Source organism: Vespa velutina, chromosome 11 (genome assembly GCF_912470025.1).
Source record: "Vespa velutina chromosome 11, iVesVel2.1, whole genome shotgun sequence".
NCBI lineage: Eukaryota > Metazoa > Arthropoda > Insecta > Hymenoptera > Vespidae > Vespa > Vespa velutina.
In genome coordinates this window covers 1,993,543-2,018,870 of record NC_062198.1, presented here as the reverse complement: position 1 = coordinate 2,018,870, position 25,328 = coordinate 1,993,543, and the positions used below count along the sequence as shown (strand labels likewise).

The 25,328-nt window shown below is 27.2% G+C and overlaps 4 protein-coding genes across 17 annotated transcripts; 1 reads left to right on the top strand and 3 right to left on the bottom strand.

Moving 5' to 3' along the window:
* Nucleotides 1-71: 71 nt before the first annotated feature.
* Nucleotides 72-2,834, bottom strand: LOC124953022 (RNA transcription, translation and transport factor protein). Its single transcript, XM_047503812.1, has 5 exons — nt 2,689-2,834; nt 1,355-2,461; nt 966-1,187; nt 775-870; nt 72-692 (listed from the first exon to the last, which is right to left on the bottom strand). The coding sequence occupies exons 2-5, from the start codon at nt 1,413-1,415 to the stop codon at nt 328-330; spliced, it is 744 nt and encodes a 247-aa protein (XP_047359768.1). The 5' UTR covers nt 1,416-2,461; nt 2,689-2,834; the 3' UTR covers nt 72-327.
* On the top strand, nt 1,534-20,070 carry LOC124953019 (ran-binding protein 9). 11 transcript variants are annotated; one of them, XM_047503804.1, is made up of 11 exons: nt 2,139-2,423; nt 8,370-8,725; nt 8,942-9,129; nt 9,350-9,462; nt 9,579-10,010; nt 10,288-10,608; nt 10,799-10,982; nt 11,185-11,468; nt 12,909-13,408; nt 13,481-13,588; nt 17,524-20,070. In XM_047503804.1, exons 1-7 carry the CDS (start codon nt 2,222-2,224, stop codon nt 10,930-10,932), a joined length of 1,746 nt encoding a protein of 581 aa, XP_047359760.1. In that variant the 5' UTR covers nt 2,139-2,221; the 3' UTR covers nt 10,933-10,982; nt 11,185-11,468; nt 12,909-13,408; nt 13,481-13,588; nt 17,524-20,070. The 11 variants fall into 11 exon arrangements, with proteins under 11 accessions (XP_047359754.1, XP_047359763.1, XP_047359760.1 ...); XM_047503803.1 differs by lacking the exon at nt 17,524-20,070 and having other exon boundaries at nt 12,909-13,036; nt 13,361-13,408; nt 13,481-14,911; XM_047503800.1 differs by having other exon boundaries at nt 12,909-13,588.
* On the bottom strand, nt 12,981-17,385 carry LOC124953024. 3 transcript variants are annotated; one of them, XM_047503815.1, is made up of 5 exons: nt 17,007-17,151; nt 16,070-16,241; nt 15,732-15,990; nt 15,477-15,552; nt 12,981-15,401 (listed from the first exon to the last, which is right to left on the bottom strand). In XM_047503815.1, exons 1-5 carry the CDS (start codon nt 17,025-17,027, stop codon nt 15,333-15,335), a joined length of 597 nt encoding a protein of 198 aa, XP_047359771.1. In that variant the 5' UTR covers nt 17,028-17,151; the 3' UTR covers nt 12,981-15,332. The 3 variants fall into 3 exon arrangements, with proteins under 3 accessions (XP_047359771.1, XP_047359772.1, XP_047359770.1); XM_047503816.1 differs by having other exon boundaries at nt 15,732-15,987; XM_047503814.1 differs by adding an exon at nt 16,758-16,900 and having other exon boundaries at nt 12,984-16,669; nt 17,007-17,385.
* Nucleotides 18,244-24,409, bottom strand: LOC124953021 (hyaluronan mediated motility receptor-like). 2 transcript variants are annotated; one of them, XM_047503811.1, is made up of 8 exons: nt 20,241-24,409; nt 20,098-20,166; nt 19,890-20,039; nt 19,609-19,815; nt 19,136-19,508; nt 18,870-19,054; nt 18,566-18,773; nt 18,244-18,504 (listed from the first exon to the last, which is right to left on the bottom strand). In XM_047503811.1, exons 1-8 carry the CDS (start codon nt 20,289-20,291, stop codon nt 18,248-18,250), a joined length of 1,500 nt encoding a protein of 499 aa, XP_047359767.1. In that variant the 5' UTR covers nt 20,292-24,409; the 3' UTR covers nt 18,244-18,247. The 2 variants fall into 2 exon arrangements, with proteins under 2 accessions (XP_047359767.1, XP_047359766.1); XM_047503810.1 differs by having other exon boundaries at nt 18,870-19,508.
* Nucleotides 24,410-25,328: the final 919 nt, after the last annotated feature.

Genomic DNA, 25,328 nt, shown 5'->3' with positions numbered 1-25,328 from the left:
AAGTAGTATTCTTTATTTAAATACAATATCAATAATAAAAGACTTTTTGTAAATATATATTTAGAGTTTAATTAAATAATTACTACTCAATTGTATATTCACGTCGTACTAAACAAGATATACACTACATAATATTTTTCAGAATATATCATTCTAGAAAAGCCTATAATGTATACAACTCATATACTCATTAATATTTATAACGAATTGATTTCATGACGTGTTATTAATCACATTAATAAAGCGTATATTAGATATTACAGTCTATTAGATATAAATAGATCGATATTGTGTACATTATATAAGAAAATTTACATATAATGCACCTTATTTTCCAACTTTTCCTAATTTAGTATCAGTTTTAGGATTAGCTGTAACATTTTGTACAGAAACAATCAGTTCATTAATCTTTGTTTGCAGATTCCTCAAATCATGAATGTATAACAATGTTAAACCTTTTGCAGCATTATCTAGAACCACATCGCCTAAACTGATACCAGATTTAGTATCCATTATTGGAAATGGCTTGCCTTTTACAATAATAGTATTAGGATTTGCAATTGCTGCTGCATTTAATCGATTACATACAAGTTTGCTACAAGCTTCAAGCGTAGTAAGATGACTAGAATGTTTTGGAATATTTAAGAGTTTGGCTATAGCATTGACACCATTTTTAAATTCATTGCTGTAAACTAAAATGATAAAAATAAAATATTAATACATTCTACAATATTGTATTAGAAATTGAACATTGAAATAATGTCATTAACTTACAATCTAAATTATCTAATGGATTTGATGATTTTAGACTCGGTATTATAGATTCTTGTTTATTTTTCTTATTTCCAGTAATTTCTTGGTATTTTTTACCTATAATAAATATAACATTTTTGTTATATATATTACATTTACATTTCATTTATATATAGTTTATATTTCATTTAGTATAGCTATATTTTACTTACAATCATCTGCGTATTCTAAATTGACAGCACGTCCTATGAGCCATTCCAGCTGATCAAGAGGATTAGTTGTTACTGGACAATCTATATCCTTACAATATTTTTGGAAGACTTCTGGCCATTTATCAGATTTAATATTTCGTAAATCATTGCGTTTTTCAATTGTATAAAGTCTAATTTTTTGATCTTCCAACCATATGACAACCTTACGAAAATGTTCGGTATCTAGAAAATAAGTTCATTTTACATATTTCTTTTAAATTTTGTATATTAATATTCGTATAATAAGAAATATTAATAATATCGACAGTTTTGTAGAGCAATTTTACTTAAAATTGTGAAACGTATGTTATTCGTTAGATGTCTTAATAACTATACATAAAATAACTCACTGTTTCCATTGACTTTATCCCATTCCAAATATCCTAAAGCTTTTAATTTACGATTAAACATAGTAGTCTTTCAAAAATAAGATTAATTATCAATAGTATAATCGTAAAATTAAAGAAACTGTATCTATAACCGGCAGTGTTTCACGTCAGTTCTTTTTTATTGATAACATAGAAAAACACTAGTTGGCGCTGTGCGCTGTTTACTCGTTTCTTGGGAAGAGGTGATATTTCAAATATATTTAATTAATTTATAGGTAATGTATTCTTTTTCATATTTAAGTCATTGTATATCAAGATATTTTTCAAAGTTCTCTTATGTAATATCGAAACTAGATAAAATTAAATATGTAGATATACGTAAAATTACAGTAACTAAAGTTTGGTAACCTTGATGATACGTCTTTATCAATACTCACACAGATCGTACATATATACTATATGTCACTTATATATAATATTAGATTCATATATATGAATGATAATGAACAAATTCGTAATCTGTTTATTATATCAATATAATATGAAATTTCATTAGTTCATTTGATATCTACTACAAATTTATTTTCAAAATGGCGCTTAATGAAAATGCTGCCGTGCGATTGGTCAAAAGAGACATACATATATGGAGAAAGAAGAAAGTTTGAAAGTTTGTAAGGAGAAGAGGGAAGTAGAAATACGTGTATTACAAATAGAGAGCTCGAAATAATCGACAAATGAGAATCGATAATCGTTCTCGAATGATTTTTCAATGATTCGCTTTCCATTCTAGGTATCGCGTATAACGTGCTCGTCGGACAAGAGCGAGTTGCGCGATCCGTGTGCGCAGTCACATTTCTATCTGGCAGCAGAGTGGGATTGCAGACTGCAATGATGGCGGCCACCAGCGAGGAACGGATTGTTATGGAGCCTTCGAGGACAAATTGTGGACAGACTCAAGTCGTGGATCGTCTGAAAATGCTATATCCGATGGTCAACGAGGAAGAGACGCCATTGCCTCGATCCTGGAGCCCGAAGGACAAGTACAACTACATAGGACTATCACAAAATAATCTTCGCGTTCACTACAAAGGTACGTGAGCCCTCCCCTGACCTCGTAGCAAGATGCAACTAAAACGAAAGGAAAATCCATGATTTTTATTTAATTCAAACATCTCGATCTTAATCGAATATTAACTCGTCAGAATGATACGATCGACTCGTTCGAGCTGGTCGGGCTGGTCCCGGACAGAAGCGAAATATTGATTGAAAATGGCAGAGCTCTTTTTTCGCGTGTGTCAGCGACCTAAACAAAGGAATCAGCTGATCGCTCGTGGTCTCTCTGCGTCGATGCGAACCTTAACGTGCCTCGTGCTGGTTCATTCGCTACGTTGAGGACCTTCGTCGTGTCGTCTTCTTTCGTTATGTCGCGAAAGTTCTATGTCTATCGGTGGACTTGCTTAATTTTGCCTTGCTATTGCTGCTACTGATGATGTACGCAAAACGCATGCATGAGTCTCTTAACGCACACGAGCATAGAAAAAAAAATGTGCAGAGAAAACGTACTGTCTATGTAGAGGAAGAAAAAAAGAAAAAAAAAAAAGAGTGAGATACACGCACCGATCTCTCTCAATGACAGCTGTGAGTGCGTCCGAACGTTGCATGCCATGTACATATATTGCAATGCGTATGCGTGTAAGTATGTATATAAGCAGAATAGGGAACCGAGAAAGAAGTAACACAACGACGGTTCCTTCGTAGAAAAGAGCTTCCAATTTCGTTCTTATCGAATGTGCTTAGTTTCTACCTTGATAATTATCATCATTAATAATATCCTGTTTCCTTTCTCGAGTTAATCGATCATGACCGCAACTATGACGAAGAAATGATTACGCTTTTTCGAAAAATCTTCGATTTTATAGTCCATTTTACATCTGCCTTCAATCATTCTTTGACTTTTTTTATACGAACTTATGCAGCATGTGCCCGAGTACAGAGGGTAAATATACATTCATATAAGACAAAGGATATGTATATATATACACACGCATATGTATATATCGCTTGATAACTTATCGATGGAAAGGTACCTCGTTTATAACATTGTAAAGACAATCGTATTCGAAATATTTAACGAATGAAAAACAACAAATAAACCAATGAGAAAGAGAAAGAGAGAGAGAGAGAGAGAGAGAGAGAGAGAGAGAGAGAGAGAGAGAGAGAGAGAGAGAGAGAGAACGTTCGTATCTAAAATTGGATACCAAAGAATTCGTAATTATGTTACGACCAGTGAAACAGAAAAGTCAATAAATTAATATAAACTAATTCTACCCTATCTTTATTGATGAATTCTCGAAGCGTGAAACGTACATATGATTTTGCGAAAAGCAATGCGACGATGACGACGATGACGACGATGACGACGATGACGACGACGACGACGACGACGACGACAACTACCGACAACGACGATGATGGAGAGACTCCTTTGTAATCGAAGAGACGATAAGAACACGCGAGGGGTACGCATACTTATGTGCAACGAAACTCTTTTATTTCTTTTCAGTTTTCTCCTCTCTTTATTTTGAAATAACTATGCGTAGAGATGTTTAAGCATACTCTTTTATTCGATATATATCACAGAGTTTTGACAGAAACATGTATGTAAGTCGATAGTCGATATTATGAAATGTCCAATTCACGGATAGGAAATCAACGACGGCAATATAGAGTTATGTCAAATATTATTCCACAATATTTTTGGAACAGTCTCATCGCGAAATAGTGCGACAGAAATAGCAAGGTCATTCAATCGTTTTGTGTCTTATTGATTGTGTTTCGTGATTATGAAGAATTATGAGGGAATACAAAGTGCTTTTGTTTTTATTACAGTGGAATTTTCCGATATGTTTTAATCGTAATGACGTATTTTATTTATTTCCAAAATCAAATGTATATATATATATATATTTTTTTTTTTTCTGCATGAATGGTATAATATATATGTATTCACATTTATAATGTAGTGTCAGAACTGTGCGTATATTCTTAATATAATATCTTCATTTAAATGACTCGAAATCTAGTTAAAATAAATGTTAGTATTTAATCGAATATAAATATCAGTTAGCATATCATCTCGATATCATCTCTCGATAAATGGAGACGACCGTGATCTCTACAACGACTACCACGACGACTGGTGGCGTCTAATGGCTTTATTGTATCCAGCAAAAGCGAGATTTAAATCATGCCTGCCTTGGAACTTATCCCACGTGTAGGCATGAGCAAACTGTGCGTAGTTTCGTTAGCATAAAGGAGATACGTCTTTCTTGGAATGCGTGTGTATATATATATATATATATGTATATATATTTACATGTGTATGCATATATATATATATATATATATGTCTCTTTTCGTCTCAGCATATATATATATATATATATATATATATATATATATGTATATATGTATTTATATATATCTATCTAAGAAATGTTCCTTAGATATGGATTTATTTTTATATAAGAATTAATTATGTTTGTACAAAGTTCTCTTATAATTTCGTTTGTTACCATTACATTATTTCCATACATTTTTCATAGAAAATTATTATCGTGAATAATTATGTAATTCATGTAAAGTTTCGACGATATTACAAACACGTTTATGCATATTAAAAGAAATTGATTCTGAAAGAAATAAAAAAAATGTAAATGTAGCGAAGTCTCTTTCGACTGATTCCTGATTGGCCAATTCTTACTCTCTACATTGATATTATCCAATTAGAATCTCATAAGGCGTTACTTTCATGATTCTCTATTTTTTAAAATTTCCATCTTTCTATCTGTTTTGATAATTTTAATGATGGTACCTCTGATATTTTATATCAGGTCGTAGAAATATTCGCGTTCAAATAAAGGAACCAAAAATAAGCTAACAAAGATTTCATTGATCGGGTATGCGTATGGATTCGCGTTCTCCTATTGGAATCTAGATGACTTTGACCATTTGAATCTTTTACCGCGCATATATCACGTGCTGCTTCGTAGACGCCTGGCCGAGAGACCACGGATCGAAGATTCTTTTTTGCTTTCTTTGCTCTTCAAGGCCGTAACTAGATTCGAACGATAATTGCTTAGGATTATGAATTAGAAATATCTTTTAATATTGTTGATATTATTTTTCTTGAAATGACATTACAATATTTCAGAAAAATATTATGGCATATAGAGAAATATTTCAATTGCTACTTCAAATTTTTAGTTTCATTTTTCTTCTTCCTTATTTTTATCGATGTTAATAATTATAAAAATATGAACTCCTATAATATGATTAAAATTCGAGCGGTAATTTATTCTTGTCGAAATTGAATGAGTTGAGAGAGTATACTATTACAGGGTTTATATATTTCTTGTCATATATATATATATATATATATATATATATATATATATATATATAATTAGTTATATAGAAGGTAATCACGTTATATGTTTCTTACTAATTTTAACATCTAATGAATTCTTAATTTTCTTATAGAAAAAAATAAAAGACAGTTTCGTATTCAATTAATAAAAGTTATCAAATAACTCATTTTTTGTTTAATTATTTTACACGATTCGCTTTGTATAATCGAAAGCTTTACCCATTCTTTGTTTACATATAATATATAAGCGTATGCATTTAAATGTATAGAGAAATCATGTATCATGAGAATTTTCACATGAACGACCAAGTTGTATTGAGTACAAAAGCAGTGTATTTATTACAGATCCACGATCATTAACGGTGCATCAGTGGATTTCGTATTTGTAAGAAGAGAATAATTTTTTATCAATTTATCTTATCTTTTAGAAAAAAGTGTGGTTATGTTTCGAGAATATTGATATGTATTTGGAACGTATTTGAAATGTGATAATGAGTTAAGAAGCTAATACTTTTCTATTCGTAAAAAAGATTTGACCTTTCCTTTTCTTTTTTTTAAGAAGTCGATTACAATGGTTCTCATTTATATATTATGGATTTTAATCGTTAGTAAAATAGCGAGATTGAAAACTATGCTTTTTCAGGCATAATCATATTCGTCTATATGATACCAAAGATGTGTTGTATCTTTGTTACATTTAAAAATTCTCTATAGATGATTAGATTTTTTTTTATATACGATAGAACTATTGAATAATCTTATGATTCTATTAGATCGTAGATCCACTGATGCACTATTAATGGCCGTTGGTGCATATAATATAGATGCATCCATACATATATACGAATGTAAATACTGTAAATGCAATTTTTATTTTTCATTAATTACAAAAGCATAAATTGATGTAATAGTTAATGCATTGTGTTTACGATATTTTAGAATTTATCATTGAATATATTAAAATATATATAATACAAATTTTCATCTCATGGCGATGTCCATGTGTTTTGACATTACGTTGAATAATTTCAATTTTTTATCTCTCACTCAAGCTAACGTTCAAGCTTCCGTAATGTTTTATTTATTATGAAAATAAGATTCTTACAAGATGCGTGATTATTTTTTTAACATTCTAACTTTATCCTATAAAAGATAAAAAACATTTAGATTAATGGAGGACCTATGAAATATGTAGGAATTATATAAATCGATTTACGTTGTTAGATTTAGAACGTTCGTAGTCTTCGCTTAGTATAGTCGCTATTTCTGTCGTTAATAATTCGTTATGTAGCTCTTTGGATATTATTTCGTAATCGGTTACTATCACTTAACATCTATTTTATGATGAGTTAATATAATATTAATGTTATTCCTGAAGAATGTAAGAAACTTTGAATGTAAAAGGTCTTTCTTTTAAATATCGAAATGATACTTTTTTTATGAGATATACAAAAAGGGCCCATGAAGATCATATATATATATGTTACCATCGTATAATATATACATAATATATACATAATATATATACATAATATATACATAATATATATACATATATACATATGTATGTAAGCAAGCTTGAGATGTTGCATCGATGCGACGTGGTGACATAGTGACCCACTTGCAGTTTGATTATGTAGTAAGGCCTAGCTTTACCCAATTTGTATTTTTGTTTGAAGAATCAATTTCTAATTTCCAATGGATATTTTTATTTGCGATTGTTGCTTTTCATAAAAAGAAAAAAAAATAATATCGATTTTCATAGACGTGGCTATTCGTATTGCTTCAGAGTTCAAACTCAATGGACTCTTCTACTGGATAGAATTTATGTATTCATCTCATTGAGGTTTTTTCGGTATCCTTGATTAAAATATAACAACAACAACAACAAAAATAGCAATAATAATATCGTCATATTATTTTTCGCTGGAGATTTTAGCTGGTAAATATATATATATATATATATATATATATATATACGAATTATATACCATGTGTGTGTATGTATATATATATGTATCCGATATTCCGTCCATTGACTTTTCCACAATAATTATTTAGCTTTCTCTGATGTGTATAGTGATATGGTATTCTTACAACGAATAAATTTTTTATCACCTTTTAATATTCTTATCATTCCGGTTATTATTATCTTCGCGTTGCATGTAAGAGAAGGAAGTGTTTTTATAAGTATTAGAAGAACGTGTATGCATGGTTGCGTGCATGTATTAGGGAAAAGTCAGATGAAAAGTGAGCATCATTGTCGTTGCATAATTTATAAGATAATCTTCCTTTTTTAACAATGTCGTACTTTTTATTACTATTATTTTTCGTATAGATCATTTAAAATAGTAGGAATTTATATGCGATCATTTTAATATTGTATTGTTATTAACAAATGATCATGAAGTATTAATAATTTCATGATCGAAACAACATCAATCATTATTTTATTTATAATAATTTATTAAAACAATAATTTTTAATTTAAATACAAATATTATTTCCGTTGGAATGTTTGATAAAAACTTATTTATCATGTAAAAAAAAGAAAGAGAAAAAAATAAAAAAATAGGTATGTTTTTAAAAGTTGTTTATTTCCTTCAGGTTATGGAAAGACACACAAGGACGCAGCAAGTGTTCGCACGACGCATTCGATACCGGCGGCCTGTGGTTTGTATTATTTCGAGGTGAAGATCGTGAGCAAAGGAAGAGATGGATACATGGGTATCGGGCTCTCAGCACATGGTGTGAACGTTAATAGATTACCAGGTTGGGACAAGCACTCATATGGATATCATGGCGACGATGGCCATAGCTTTTGCTCGTCGGGTACAGGCCAACCTTATGGACCTACCTTCACCACCGGAGACGTCATCGGTTGTGGTGTCAATCTCGTTGATAACACTGCATTTTATACTAAAAATGGTCACCACCTTGGAATAGCCTTTACGGATCTTCCTGTAAGTTTAATTTGAGATTTTTTTTTATCATCTGTATTACATATATCAATTATTGACCTGTGTCTCATTCATAAATAAATGTAGATTTATTGTAATAAATGTTTTTATTTATAATGACATTTGTTTATGAATCAAATTAATACATAGTACATATACATAGTAGATATATACATATATATATATTGTAGATAATTGATTGTTGTTTTTTTATCACAGCCAAATCTCTATCCAACGGTCGGTCTGCAGACACCAGGAGAGGTAGTGGATGCAAACTTCGGACAAGCACCGTTTGTCTTCGACATCGGGGATATGATCAATGAACTGCGCGTACGAACGAGATTACAGATCATAAACTATCCGACGCCGGATCATGGCCAGGGTCAGTGGCAGGCCGTCCTTCACAAGTACGTATTCACCCAGAAAAGCAAGACGGATCCGTGACACTTACGCACTCTCTGGCCGTGCTTCCTTTTCTTCTCCGTGATTGTTTTTCTTCCTCCTCCACTTGTCAATGTCGTTCATTAAGAATCCTTCGACTTGCGAGACCTCTTCCGGGGAAGTTAGCTGAAAATCTTCATGGAATAATCGTCTCGAGAGTAACGAAGGTGTGTACGAATTCGACAGAATGGTGTCTACGTATCTCGTCCATCACGGGTACTGCGCCACCGCTGAAGCCTTCGCCAACAGCACGGGTCAAGTCTTTGAGGAGGACTTCAATTCCATAAAAAATAGACAAAGTAGGTCCATTCGAGTAATAAGATGTAGAGAGTCTTTTGTGATATTATTGATATTTGAAATGACAAGTTTTACAAAATGATTCTTAGGACATTATCTATGAATTATTTATTTTTAGGGATTTTAAAACTAGTACTGGCTGGACGTATGGGCGAAGCAATAGATTTAACAAGCCGATTATATCCCGGACTTCTAGAACGGGATCCTAATTTGTTATTCGCATTGAAATGTCGTCAATTCGTCGAGATGGTAAACGGAAGTGATTCTGAAGTCTGTCAAACTACCAACGTTAATCAGACTAGTGTCATACAGTCTACCAAAGCTTATGCGAAATCCTCAACGAACGGTAACGTAGAAGAAATGAATATTAATAACACGATGAACGGTGCCAGTGAGCAGCAATTTGTTAACGGCCAAATCGAAGAAGATGTCGACATGGAAGAGAATAATATGGGTACGATGAATGGTATCAAGAGTAGTAATGGCTATCAAAATGGTAATCTCAATGCGAACGGTTTCAAGTGTCAAAATGGAGAGGACGTAGATATGGGTGAGGCGTTAATAATATACTCCTTATTCGAGATTTTTAATATAATATAATTAATTCATCACGCACATTGAAAAAGTAATTATTTATTTTATTTTTATTAAGAATTTTCTTTGCATGTGTGCTTTAATTGAATTACATATAGGTGAGTATAAAAAAAGGAATATATCCTGAAGGTTCTGAAATCTTTTGTTGGGTGAGCGTAGCTTCATATGATACTTTTCCTATACCTTATTGCGAAACTTTCAAGAACATTAAGATATCATGTCTCTGTTCACAGAGATCGATGGTGCCAATCAGAATCAGCAACAAAACGGCAATTGCAGCATTAACAATGACGTTGTTGTGAATAAAAATAAAAAGCAATTATGCGGCGGTAATAAACAAGCTATTGAAAAAATGTTGGAGTTTGGTAGACAACTCTATTCGCAATCGATACATTTGAGGCAACAACATGGCAAGAATGAAGGAAACAAAAAAATGTTACAAGATGCTTTCAGTCTCTTAGCATATGCAAATCCATGGAACTCGCCTGTTGGTTGGCAATTGGATCCCCAGCAACGAGAAACCGTTTGCGCGAGGTTGAATTCTGCTATACTTGGTAATGATACATCAGAACAGATTCATCAATAATTAGAAGAATAAAATCTAGATTAAATCTTATTCGATAAACCACCAATAATATTTTCATAGTCTTTGTTTAAAACAAGAAAAAGAAATAGATTAGGTTTACTATATATTTAATTTTGATATTCCTTTGCGCGATTTCTATCCTAAAGTTTTCATTTTAGAATCTAGCAATCTACCTCGTCGGCCGCCTCTAGAAGTAGCAGCATCTCATGCAAGAGAGTTAGTCCGCTTAATGTCAACTGCTGGTCTCGGCGCGTGCGGTTTCGCGGTTGTAGATAATATCATTCAATATTGACGGTGCCTCCCTCTGCTGCCACGTCCCCCTCTTCTACCAGCTCGCGTATGGTGAGTTTTTTTTTTTCTTTTTTTTTTTTTTTTTTTTTTTTTTTTTTTAATTGTCATTGGAAAAAGATGTGTATGTGTGTGTGTATATATTTATTATGTTGAGATTTGTATCATTTGGAATTTTTAATAAAATATATTCGATAAACATTGTTGATATGAAAAATTATTAATATTTATTATTAATTAAAAAAAATAATTTTAGGATGCGAAGACGGAACGTGGAGCAGATTATATTGTTGACGCAGCAACATCGCGATGTCGCGTGCCTCTTTAGCTAGAGCAACCGCATTTGTTGTCGGTGACTCGGCGCGATCTCACACCACAGACACGACACAAGGTGAACCTTCAAACCTGCCAACCAAAATGACACTTCACATTTTTAGCTTAAATTGGGGGAAAGGGGGACGGTCACTTTGGAATCCGCTAAGATAAGAGCAGAAAAGCGGCAGATCGGTGTGTGTTCCCTCGTTTCCAAATGGTTGTCAAGTAAGGCTGGTAGATTTACATTACACACTACTGTTATTATTATTATTATTATTATTATTATTATTATTATTATTATTATTATTATTATATTATTATTATTATTATTATTATTATTATTATTATTATTATTATTATTATTATTATTATTATTATTATTTTATGTCATTTCTTTTTAATCTTTATTTTTTTTGTAAGATCCGATATATATTTCTTCTATCCTCATTCCATATTCATATATTTCTGGCAAGTTGTATATTCCTGACATTAGTGCAATAGGATTATCAAAAAATAAAAAAGAGTGTACAGGAATAAGCAACTTTGCGTCAAATTTCTTCTACGATATAGATATATACAATTCGTAAATTAATTCGTTAAATTACGCTTGCAAAAAGTAATGGTAGTTTCTTACAGCACTTTATCGACCACAAGTTTACTTTTCAGAGTAAGTCAAAAGCCGGGATCACTTTCTCTCTTTATAGAAAAATGAAAAACGCTCTCTGATCCTTGGTGCGTTGTGAGATTTGATAGCCGATATATATGCGATCGATACATTGTTGATTCTACTTGGAAAATTGTCATTAAATTATATATAATAATGTCTAGAAAAACTGTCTGAAAAAAGGGAAAAAAAAAGAAAGAAAAAGAAAAAAGAATACACACACAACTCAAATTAGAATCGTCTTACGTTGGAAAATTTCAGAGATATGTCTACGACATTTAAGTAAACGAAAAGTATATTACTACCTTTTCTATACTACCTTTCGTTACTTCGACAATGATTCTCATTGATGCCCAAATAGAAATCAGAAATCTTTAATAGACGTTCTTCATTGCTGCTTCAAGTAGAAAATGCGTTCTTCTTGAACCATTTTGATCCACCAATCGTATTTTTTTTACAGTTTTCGGGGAACGAGGGAACACGTTCATTTCAGAGACGGACGAGGTCTTACGTTTATATATAAATAATTATGAGAAAAACAAAAACTTAACTAAGGAACGATCTTGTACTCTATACTAAGTAATTGTTTTTTATATGCGACATAGTATATTATTATATTATATATTATTAAAAAAAATGAAGAAAACTGTATGCAGCTAGGCGTAAGCGTACATTTAAATACAATAATTTACTATATATACAAATTACATTAAATAGGATTACTCGAATTGAATGATTTTTAGTGTTTGTTTTATGTACTATAGCTAGAACTATAAGAATATGAGCGAATATAATGATTTGGACAAAAAAAACATTTACAAATCTTTTTGTTTCGTATTGTAAAACGTTTTTGTTTTCGAAGATATATATATACATATATATATATTATATAAACATATTTATATATGTATATATGTATGTATATATTGATGGGTGATCCAAAGTGTGAGTCTCCTTCAATGAACGCGATGTTTAAATTAAGCAAGTTCTTTATTTTACAGGAAAACATGTGACTTTTTATAACGAAGTAACATAAATATCTCACAAAGTAAAAGATCCTTATTTTCGAACGAACCATTGAAGAAAGTAAAAGTCCGTGAAGGAAATAAATCTTTTCAGTTTGCCTTAGGTAAAGAAATAATATTTTCATTACATATATAATTAAATATAGTTCTCGTATTTTTTTTTTTAAATTCAACGATCATAGGTTATTCGATTCCATTCGATTGGATCATATTTTCTATGTGATAAAAACTAACTCGGGAGAACGTCATTAAAATAACTATTCATAAATATTAATATCAAATTCTGATATTTTTCTTAACGTTCATTTCAATTGCATCCATGTTGCTCATTTATAGTCTCAGCAAGGATATATACAATATTTGAATTCTTATTATTAGTATACATATATATATGTATATATTTTTTCTTCCCTAATTATTATATATAGGGAATAACAGAAAACTTGCAGGAATGCTCTTAAAATAATGGTTGTGTGGTAAGTTGAAAATATTTTCAGTCATATATTCTGGTTAAAGGTATAAAACAAAAATTTCTTTTGCGTTTTTAGCAAGATTATTTGGTACTCATGAGATACATCCATTATGTGGCACAAAAGCAATGGTCACAATTGCACGGATATTTACAAGTCAATTCTTTTGTCACAATAGAACTCTTGGTAAGAAAAAGAAAAATGTTTAATTTTTACTAAATAATAAATACATATTTTATCGACTTGAAGAGACATTTCATACTCGTATGCAAATTATTAAACACTACTTTTTATCTTAACACGTTTGATCTTTTATTTAGATTTGTAAATACATATACCCAAATCTATTATATTATAACATCTTGCTTTTCTTTCATTATTTAAAAATACTATCGTAACGAAATATAAAAATTAATGCTGAATGAAATAATTTCTATAATTATTATAGTTATGATATTGGCAAAAACACTGCTACTATTACAGCTTAAAAAATAATAAGATCTCTGAATTATAGTGATCAAATTTAATATAATATTATTAATGTATATTTCGCAAAATGTAAAAATGAATTTATTTTGTGTTCAGAAGATATATTTATATTACACACTTATTACACATCATTTATATCTATAGAACCTATATTACATACGAGAATTATGTTGGTAAAATAATTTTTAGATTTTGATTCTTTTTCTTAGTAAAAAAAACAAAAAAAACAAAAAAAGAAAAAAAAAATCGTTTGATGTATTTATAAAAATAGACTATTACTATCAATATCATCGTAATGCAATGACATCTGTGTATATAGAATACATGTATACACTTAATTTTTTGTCAAGTACATACAATTTTATAATACTGTTATATTTTCATTTTAGCTATCTATTTCTATTTTATGAATTTATAGTTGAATTATAATTTTTTATTTGACTACGTTAGTTTTGTATCATTATACATCATTACATCATGTTATGATATAGAATCTTTTTTTAGCAACAAACGTCGCATATGTCGCATCTATATATTTTCTAAAAAAAAATGTATACTATATCCTAGAAATAGTAAAGTACAAATAAATATATCAAGTTAAAAGCTTTTCATATAATATTCATTTTAATTATTATGCTTATAAGAGTAAATGTTTATATTTTTTATACTCGCTAAATTTTGTATTATTACATAAAGTTGCATAGCGAAAATATTTCTATCAACAATGTTGATTTTACATACTATGTTGTATTTACAAGATACAACGTATATAAATGTTTATCTATAAAGGAGCATTTGTTTAGTCGCGGCAACCTCTGTAGTTGGATTAATAACTGTGTTTAGATACACAATAATATACACAAAACATAAACGTTTAGTAAATCATTTACTAAACGATTCATGTGCAGCATCTATATATTACAGATTTTGTACAATACTATGATGGTTCTATCGTAGATATTTATTGTAAAATTATAAATAATTGTTCACAATACAATTCGTTATGTTTTAAACACATTATTATAACCGATCTTTTTCGACTTTCATTAATACCCTATTAATATTGATGAACTTATAGAAATTATTTTTAATATTTATAATTATAAATTTATTTAATATACAGAAATTATACAAAATTAACTTCTTTCATAAAATATTTATTAAAACCATTAAATAATTACTTTATAATAAAAAAAAAATGTTTTTTCAATGGAATTACAATTATTATAATCTTGCTCATAGAAACAATAACAGAACAAGTAAAATATCTTCTAAAAAGTTATAAGAATTAAATGCATTTCAAAAAGTTTTTACTACTTCACTCTTGTTATACTTTTGTCGACAATTAAATTATAGTAATCAATATGGTCTATTACATATATTTTGTTGAGGTAATCAAAGTAATGTATATTTTCTTTAAATATGGTTTTTATACTTTTTTTCAACAAATATTACTTTTTTTATGATGTACACTACATTGATAAATGAAGTTTTTTCTTTGCCAATCAATCTAAAATATACAAACAATATAAACTTGCCCATTAAAAACTATAAATTAATTACTATATAAATTATTTTAACTTGCAGTATTTTTTTTTGTTGATCTGGTAGATATCGATGTTGTATCTCTATTTGCATATTTTTTATTATTATCTTGCAACCTAAAATATAAATATACATATACATACATACATACATACATACATACATACATACATACATATATACACACACACACACACACACACACACATATTTATATGCAGTGATAATTATGTTAAACACTTAATAAGCATGCATTATTATATAAAGTATTATGATTTATAAATACAAAGCATACCTTGGATTTAAGTTATAATTGTATTTCTTTTTATGAGAAGTTGGGTCAAAGAACATAGTTTTTTCCCAAGCAATATTATGAAAGATATTTTTTTCTTTAATTTCATTTTTATCCATATTATTTAAGGGATGTTTTTGTAGATTAAGTAATATCTTAGAAGAATTATAATCTTTTAGCTTTAAATTATGCGTTTCTAGAATTTGTGTTTTTTCTTCTTGTAGTTTTATCGGTTTATGTTGCGTTTCCATTGATGGATCTTCTATATTAGATACAAATTTAATTATTTGTAAAAGATCATTTGTTAATATTTTTTTCAAACGTAGAATGTTCAAGTATACTTTTTTTATCGTTGTCGGATATATTCACTAATTTTTCTGTTTCGCATATATCTTCTTTATCAATAACATTTAGTATTGTTTTTTGATTGATGTGATCATTATTTAGGTCCAATTTATTCATCAATGAGTATATTCGAGTGTGTACATTTGTTAATTCTTTAATACTTAATGACTACAATTATCATACATATTTTTTTATATTATTTACAGAATAAAAAATAAAAAAATTATGGTATTATAAATATCTATACAATGTGAGGCATTTAATATTGGAGAATCTTTACTGTTTGCTAATGAATAAGAAAATTTCATTGTAATCAATTTTTTATAGAGTATAAATTTGCCATGGGAAGTATATTTAAATGTTCTCATTTAAATGCTTCATTTCGTATATGCATATATACAAAAATATTTGTTGTTATTGAATTATACTTGTAACCAACTCTCAGAATCAAAAATAATTTTTTCGCCATTAATTTCTTCAAAATTCATTTTTAAATGTTCTATATTTTCTTTATGTTTCTTATGAAGTGCACTTATACTGCTATCGTATTTCTTTTTTAATATTGTTAATTTATCTTCATAATCTTCTTTATGAAACTATATTTGATATAAATGTACAAAAAATGCATTAATATATATTATATTATTTTATTTTATATAATGATATAAAATATAAGTAACAAACCTTAAGTTTTTTATAAAGATCACTATTTTCTTGAGATAAATCGTTTACACGGTTCTTAAAATTTTCTATTTCAAAGTCTTTTTTTTCAACTTCATGAATTAAATTCTGTATTTTATAAAGATCCTCTATTGTATTTTCTCTCTCTATTTATTTTGATTAATATTTTTCAATTATTATATATATATTATAAAAATATATAATTAATAATTATTGAAATAGATAAAGTTTAATAAAAGAAGAAATACTGACCTTTAAAATCTTTATCCACATTTTGTTGTAAATCAGATTTTATATGTGTATGTTCATCATCATATATATTTACTTTTTTTTTAAGATTCATAATTTTGTTGTATAATTCATTTGGTAGATTGTGCAATTTGTGTTTCAGTTCGTCATCAATAATAATTTCTTGTGTCAAATTCACTGATAATTTTTCTTTTAAAATTTCAATATGTTTTCGTATAACTTGATTTTCTTTTGTAAAAGCAGCTAATCTCAGTTCATTTTCTCTATTAATATTTTCATAGTTTAATAGTTCTAATTTATATTTCGAAAATTTGGTTTCTAATTTTATTATATTATTTTCGACTATCGAAACATCATCGTGGAGAATGTCTAACATCTTCATTTCGTTATTATGTTTATTTAATTCTATGATTGTCTTATTCAGTGATAAAATTTTCTTTTCTGCATCTTTTAATTTTTCGTTTATGGATAAGTTTGTATTTTCTAAATTATTAATTATATTTTGTCTTTCTGTCAACAGTGTATCGTAACAAAGAACTTTAGATGCAAGATTATGTTCATCAATCTCCTGTTTATCTTTCAAGTCTCTTATTAATTCATTATTCTTCCAAATGATTTCATTTGTATCTGTAAGTTTCTTTCGTAGTTTAATATTTTCTTCCTGTAATAAGTTCAACCTATAAAAGAACAATTAAATGTATATATAAGATAAAGGATAAAAAAAATAATCAAAATATTTAGTAATAACTTTATTTTTAATTGTTCAATTTCTCTCTCCATGTTATTTGTAATCATTATACTTTCATTTAAATTTTGTAATTGCTTTACTAATTGATTTATCTCTTCACATTTTTCTTTCAATTCGTCACTTCTTATACTACATTCCTTTAGTAATAAATTTTTATTATCAATAAGATTTTTGTTCTTAAATTTTAACTCATTACATTCTGTAATATACGCCGATAATTTTACATTATTTGATGTAAGTGTATCTTGTAATTCTTTTATCAGTTGATTTTTTTGATTCAGTTCAATATCAAGTACTCTGAAATTTTCTTTAATTATATCCCATTCTGATTTTTCTGGTTTTACACAATCACCTTCACCCATTCGAACCTTTTCTTTTAATCGAGAAATTTCGGTATCCTTTTCTAAAATCTTTTGTTGTTTTTCTACTACTTCTTTCACTATTTGTGTATGTTCATCTCCAAAACCTTCATAATTGATTAAGAATATATAATATATCAAATATTATTTTCTTCAAGTAAGTATATTTTACCTTGAAGAGCTGTAGATAACTCATTCATTTTTATAATGGAACGTTTAAATTGAATTGTAAAAATTTTATCAATGTACTCATCATGTAGATTTAACAATTCCTCATTAATTAAAGTTTTTTGCAACTCTTTATTTGAAGATATTATAAATGGTTTATGTTTTTCATAATTTTGTTTGTATTTATTATATAATTCATAAATTTGTTGCCTTTTAATATCCTTATCTATGAAGTTATAGTCATATAAGTTATAAAAGTATTGAGTTAAAAGATAAAGAAAATATACCTGGTGACCACACGATTACTGAGTTATTTTCCATTAAATATTTATAAAGGCTATGAATTTGTTTAATTAAAGATGGCCGTTCATTTTCAGTATATATCTGTAATTGCTCCATAAGAGATTGCATTTTTATAAGTGATCTTGATACTTCTTCGACTATAGTATTTTCAATATTTACATTATTATTGGTAGTTAATATTGATACTTCAGTCTATAATTTAATATTATTCAGGATATATTACAGAGTTATAATCGTTTAATATTTTTGATATAATTAATATATTATAATTATAAGTAAGTAAATTACTTTTGCTGAATTCCATGAGTCTGGTTCAGAAGTATCTTTATTCGAATGATTTTCAAAATCAATGTATTCATACATTATCGCATTATTAATAGTTTCAGTTTCTGCACAATTAAGTTGCATATTTGCAAATAGATCTTTTTGTGATGTCTGTGTTTTTTTGAACATCATTATATTTGATTCATCAACTAAAATCAAAATAAAAGATACATTTTTATTTCTATTTTTTAATGTTTTGAAGCAATTTATTTGTATTGTTAATAATATACCTTCTGAATTTGAATTAGATGAAATAAAGTGATAATTCAAATGAGAACTACATATAGATTCTTCAGAGTATTTCTTAACATTTTTTATGTGTTGTAAAGATTCTTTATGTTCCAGTTTAGATCTTTGTAATTCCTCCATTACGGTGCATAATGTACGTTTGGTTCGTTCACAAGTATCGTGTTCACATTTTACACGACTATCTTCATATGCGATTTTAAATTCTTCTAAATTATTCAAACTATTTTTTAACTTAATTGTGAAATTATTAATTTCTTGTTCCATACAATGAAGTTGTTCTTCATATTTTGAAATTGTATTATCTTTTTCTATTATTTCAGTTTGTAACTCTTCTAATATATTGGTCATTCTATTCTGTTTATAAATAATTATTACGTTATGATTATTGTAATATTTAAATATACATATAAATAATTGTCTTATATATTTAAAAAGACAGAGAAAGAAACTTTACCTCCTGATCATTATGAGTACTCGACGTTTGCTGTATTAATATCAGTAGACGCTTTATTTCATCCTCTTGATCACTAAGTATACATTTTTGTTCAAGATTTTGCTTTTGTAATTCATCTTTTTCACGTAAAACTTCTCTTAATTGATCAAGAGCAAATCGACAATTTTCTGCTTCTTTTGAAAGATGTTCCGTTTCTTTTAGTTTTTCCTATATGATGATGTGATTATTACAACGTTAAAATTTTTTAATTTTTCAATTCAGGATGTAGTATTATAAATTACCATAAGTGAATCTCTTTCAGCAAGTAAAATGGCAGTATCTTTAACATGTGATCGTAATTTTTCAATTTCTTGTGATTGTAAAAAAGAAACATCATACTTTTTATTTAGCTCTATTTTCAATCGTTCCATTATACGTGTATTTGTGTATAACTAAACAATAAATATTAATTTTATAATGCAATTAATAATTATTTATAACTATTCTTACTTTCTTTCTCATATCGTCCATTTCATTATTTCTCTGTTCATTTAACTTCATAAAATGTTCTTGTAAAATCTATAAGTAAAATAATTAGATAAATCAAAAAGGATTAACATTCTTATAAATAGTTAAGTAAAATTAAATTTTACTTTAAGTCCTCCTCGTAAAGTAGTCAAATTTTCATCCTTCTTCTTTAACATAATTCCTAAATTTTTATTAATTTCTTTTAATTCTTCAACTTCAGCTTCTTTTGCCTAAACAATGAATAAGCTTTAAAGTACAATTTAACAATATGTTCAAAATACATGATAGTAATGTTAACTTACACCAAATTCATTTTTTAATGCAATTATTTCACTATCCTTTTGTATAATAATCTCTTTGTGAGATTTTACATAAAATTCAACATCGAATTCACTTTCGGTAATACTACTAGATTCAGATTTACTTTCAATATGATAAGATTCAATAGAGGAATCTTTTCGTATATATTTATCTATAGGAATATTTATTTTTCGTTTCTTAATTCCATAATTATTTTTATAATCATATTTATACGTAGATATTTGTGATTCAGTCTATATAATGTAATTATTTAATTAATTAAAAATTATTGAATTAATTAAAAAAAATAATTACATATTGTTATAAATAAATATATAAGTAAAGCACACATACACACATACATACTCTGTTCAAAGATATTTTAGTTTCGCTAGATGTTGTATATTCTGTTTGACAATCAGTCTGAGTTTCTGTCTCATTAACATCCCATATCACTTGCACAGATATATCAGCATATTCTATACATGCTTATTAATATATTCAATCATTATTTATATGAAATATACAAACAATTTATTATTTTAACTAACTTACCAACTTGGGTATATTTATCTTCTAAATTTGTAAGAGTATCTGTTTCTACATTTAAATGTTTATTTCTTTTAAAATTATCATGTTTTGAGGTAAAATAAATTGATTTTAACTTTGGCAATAAATATGTAGCATTGCATGATAATGAATCTATGTGATCGAACAATGACAAGCCTCGATAATATCTATCATTATATTGTATATTTTTTTCAGAATTAATTTGGATGGATAAATATGAATTTAAATGTGGCAAGGAAATAGATTTATTGACGATTTTAAAGTTTTCCTTTAATGACGTTTTCAATATGGTTTTATTCTTATTTTGTTTTTCTTTTTGATAATTTGTGATAAATTTGTCATTCTTCAAAAAGAAACATATTACAGTAAAGCATTGCATTTTTCTTATAAAATAGTTGCATGAAAATAAATATATGTTTACATTGTATAATATACATACATAAGTTCGTAAATGTGTTTCTTGTTCGTTTGTTAATTTAAGAGATTTATATTTTTGTAATTCCTTACGAAGTATTTGGAGTTCATTTTGGGCTTGCGAAGTAAGACCTATGATGTTCTCAATAACTACATTAAACGGTATTATTTTCCCAGACTATAATATAAGCAAATATTTAAAATTTAATAATAGAATGTATGATTTACATAATATTATTAGATAAGAAATAAACAAACTTTAAGATGATGTATTTAAATAATAGCTAATGTTGATTGTCAATACAAACCGGAGTAGCATGTTCTGCAAGTTCACGAAAATATTGTGAGGTCTCTAAAGGATTTGAACTCCAAGCTCTAATATCTGAACAAGATTCGTACACTTTTAAACGACCCTCTAATCGCTTTTTTGGTACAATATAATCACCATAAGCCAATGACATATTATTATTCTGTCTACCGGTAAAGAAAACACGAGGTCCATGCTCTACATAAGACATCTCTATTATTTCCTATTATCTTTATCATGTATTAATATTTAAAATTTGTGATCTTTTATCTTTTTCTCCATTGACTACTATAATTATTTAAAGTTATTTTTTGGAAAGATTAATTCCGATTCATTATGTAAGATTCATTAAATAAGAATCTTAGAAATGTCACATTGTTTGTTTGTGCGCCATAGTAACTATATCAAAAAACCAAAACATAATCACTGCTTAAACGATGCTGAATAGTAGGACAAATAAATTTGATAAAGTATAGTAAAATATTTTATTATAAGCTGTCATTAAAAATAACTACATTATTATAATTAGTAATAATCATTTAATGCGTTTTGTAAATTAGTTTTTTTTTCTGTTATGAAAAATAATTTGGAGATGATAAGGCTTTTATGACAAATAACAAATGACTAAGGTGTTTTATGAAAATCTTAATATCTATTAAGTAATATGGTATCAGAATACTGACTATATTTCAAGTTATATACTCTTTCACATCTTTAATATATATTCTAATTAAGTACAAAAGCTGCTTGCTTTAAATGACATATACAGTATATTTATAGAATAATTCAGCAACGAGATTTCTACATCCCTTCTTCTCATTTACTTTTTCCATAATATTAACGAAATAAGATTTTATTTTATTGCTCTTTGTTAAATCGAACATAACTCATTGCATCTATAGACACACTGTGTACATAAACACACGATAATTTTATACATATACTATATCCGTCCACCAAAATTTTCACATGATTTTATTTAAAAGATATTCTGGCTTATATTCAAATTACACTGATTATAAATGTTATTAACGTAAATAAAAGTTATATTCTCTGGAGTATAATATATGATACATGATATGTTAAACCTTCAATACTACAATGGTAGAAAGAGTATCCATGGCAAAAATTTATAGTGAACATAAAAAGTATTTATATAGCAATTAATTTTACTTAAACTTTATATTATGTTGTAATTATATAAGTAATAAGATGAAATTAACTGTTCTACAAATACTTTTTATGTTTACTATATATTAAATAATATAATTTTAATGTGAAAGTTTAAATACAATAAAGAACAATTGAATAACAAGCACTGAATATAATTTCTGTAATTCACTTATTTATACATCTGAACAAGAACAAAAAATTGCTTCATCGAATGTATAAAATATTTTTTTTTGCAGTAATGAAATTATGTGCTCCATTGTACTAAAGAAGTGGAATGTGATATTATTCACACTATTACTTTTTAATCAATGAGGAAATAATGGAAGAGCACATGATATTTTATATGCACAAGTTCTTAATTTGCCATGTTTCATAATTTTTATGCCTACTAATTATACAATACATTATAGCTCATACCTAACTCTCAATTAGATAATAAATAACATTCATAAAAATGGAATTAAAATTCAAAAACTTCAACACTTTCAACATGTTGTAGAATAAACAGAGTAGATACACGAATAGGCGTGTATTGATATCCCATAATATTCAATATATTCATGTAAAAAATGATATTTGGAATGATTTACATTTAAGGCCACTCTGTTACAGTACACCTATTTATCTGATTAAAAATATGCTCCCTCTGTATGTTTTTTATTAGTATACCAGTTGATAATCAATTATTTACAATTCTGTTATTATATAAAGACCTCTTTTACACATAATGATAATTTAAATTATTGAATTTAATTTTTTGCATTATATACAAGTAAATATTCTTAAAAGCAAGCAAATTATTACAATACGATCAATACCAATATTTATGAGTGTCTTTTTCCATTGCATCGTCTAAGTTATGCTATAAAATATAATTTAGTAAAACTAAGTACTTCTATAAAAAAGAAATTTAATTTTTCCTCATATTGATCTACTTTTTAAGTAGTATCAAATGATTAAGTACATCATTAAAGTTTTAATACTTGTATGACTGATTAACATGAATGAGAGTATGATGTAACATGCATAAAAATGAATTGCATATTTTGTGTTTTACTTCTTATTATTTTGTATTTTCTTTTAATTAATTCGTACGTATTTATGTAATGAGTTCTTTCTAATAAGTATAAACAAATTCTAAGGAACACATAACAAAATATATATTTTTGCACTTGCAACACATTTCTCTCTTTGATTACTATTTTTATATCACAACCTTTTTTATCAGTAGATACTTTTTGTATATATATATATATATTGTATTTTGTTTTATTAGATATTAGAGTAAAATGAAAAATCTATTAGTTTCTTAATAATAATCAGGCACTTTTTAAAAATTTATGAAGTAATAGAAGTAGCAAAAAGATAGTTCTTGAATAATATTGCTTTGACTTTGTTTTTATGTCATGGTAATATTTTATAATAAATTACTATTTTTAATTGATATAAGTGTAAATTTGATTGTATGTATGTGTTCATTATAATAATGTATATTTATATTCTAATGAATTTTATAAAGTACTATGCTAATTATAATATTTACTTGCTATGTATCAAAAAAGCAATGTATATATGTGTCCTTGCTTAGAATTTATTTTCATTAATTTAAAGGATTTTTATTTTTATTAATTTAAGGAATTTTTACACATCACTTCTATTATTCATAAATACAGTCAGAGACAAAAATAAGTAGACAAGTACAGAAAATAGATAACGATGAAATTTGATCGAATTAACATGATTGTTATATACTTAAGTTTTATTTATTATGTATTCTTATAGTATATACATTATTCTGTAACTAATTGAAATTCGTATTTAAATTTTTGTATAAATAAACCGTACTTAACAAAAATGTTAACTATTTGTTAAGAAACAAAAATAAGTGGATACATAATACATAATAAATAAAATAGATAATAAAATTAATACTTGGTATTCACGTCTCTCGCTTGAATTACTAGATCCAAATGTCGTCGAACACTTTTTATTAAATTTTCAATATAATCTTTATTAATATTTCTAAATACTGATTGTAAACTTCTGATAATCCATCTTATTGTTTCGCTTTCACATCTAGTAAACTCCATAGATTCTCAGTAGGATTTAAGTCAAAACTTTCAAAAGGCGACAATACCAAGTATTAATTTTATTATCTAGTTTATTACGTATTGTATTATGCGTCCACTTATTTTTATCTCTTGACCAATAGTATAGCTTGTTTACACAAAAATATAAATATGAATTTCAATTAGTTATCATTATTGAATAATATATATCCTACAAGAATATATAATAAATAAACTTAAGAATATAACAGTCATATTAATTTAATTAAACTTCATTAATATGTATTTCCAGTACCTGCCCACTTATTTTTGTCCCTGACTGTATATATATAAAGTTAAGCTATTATTAAATTAAGAAAATGTTTATTTTTTTGAAAGAC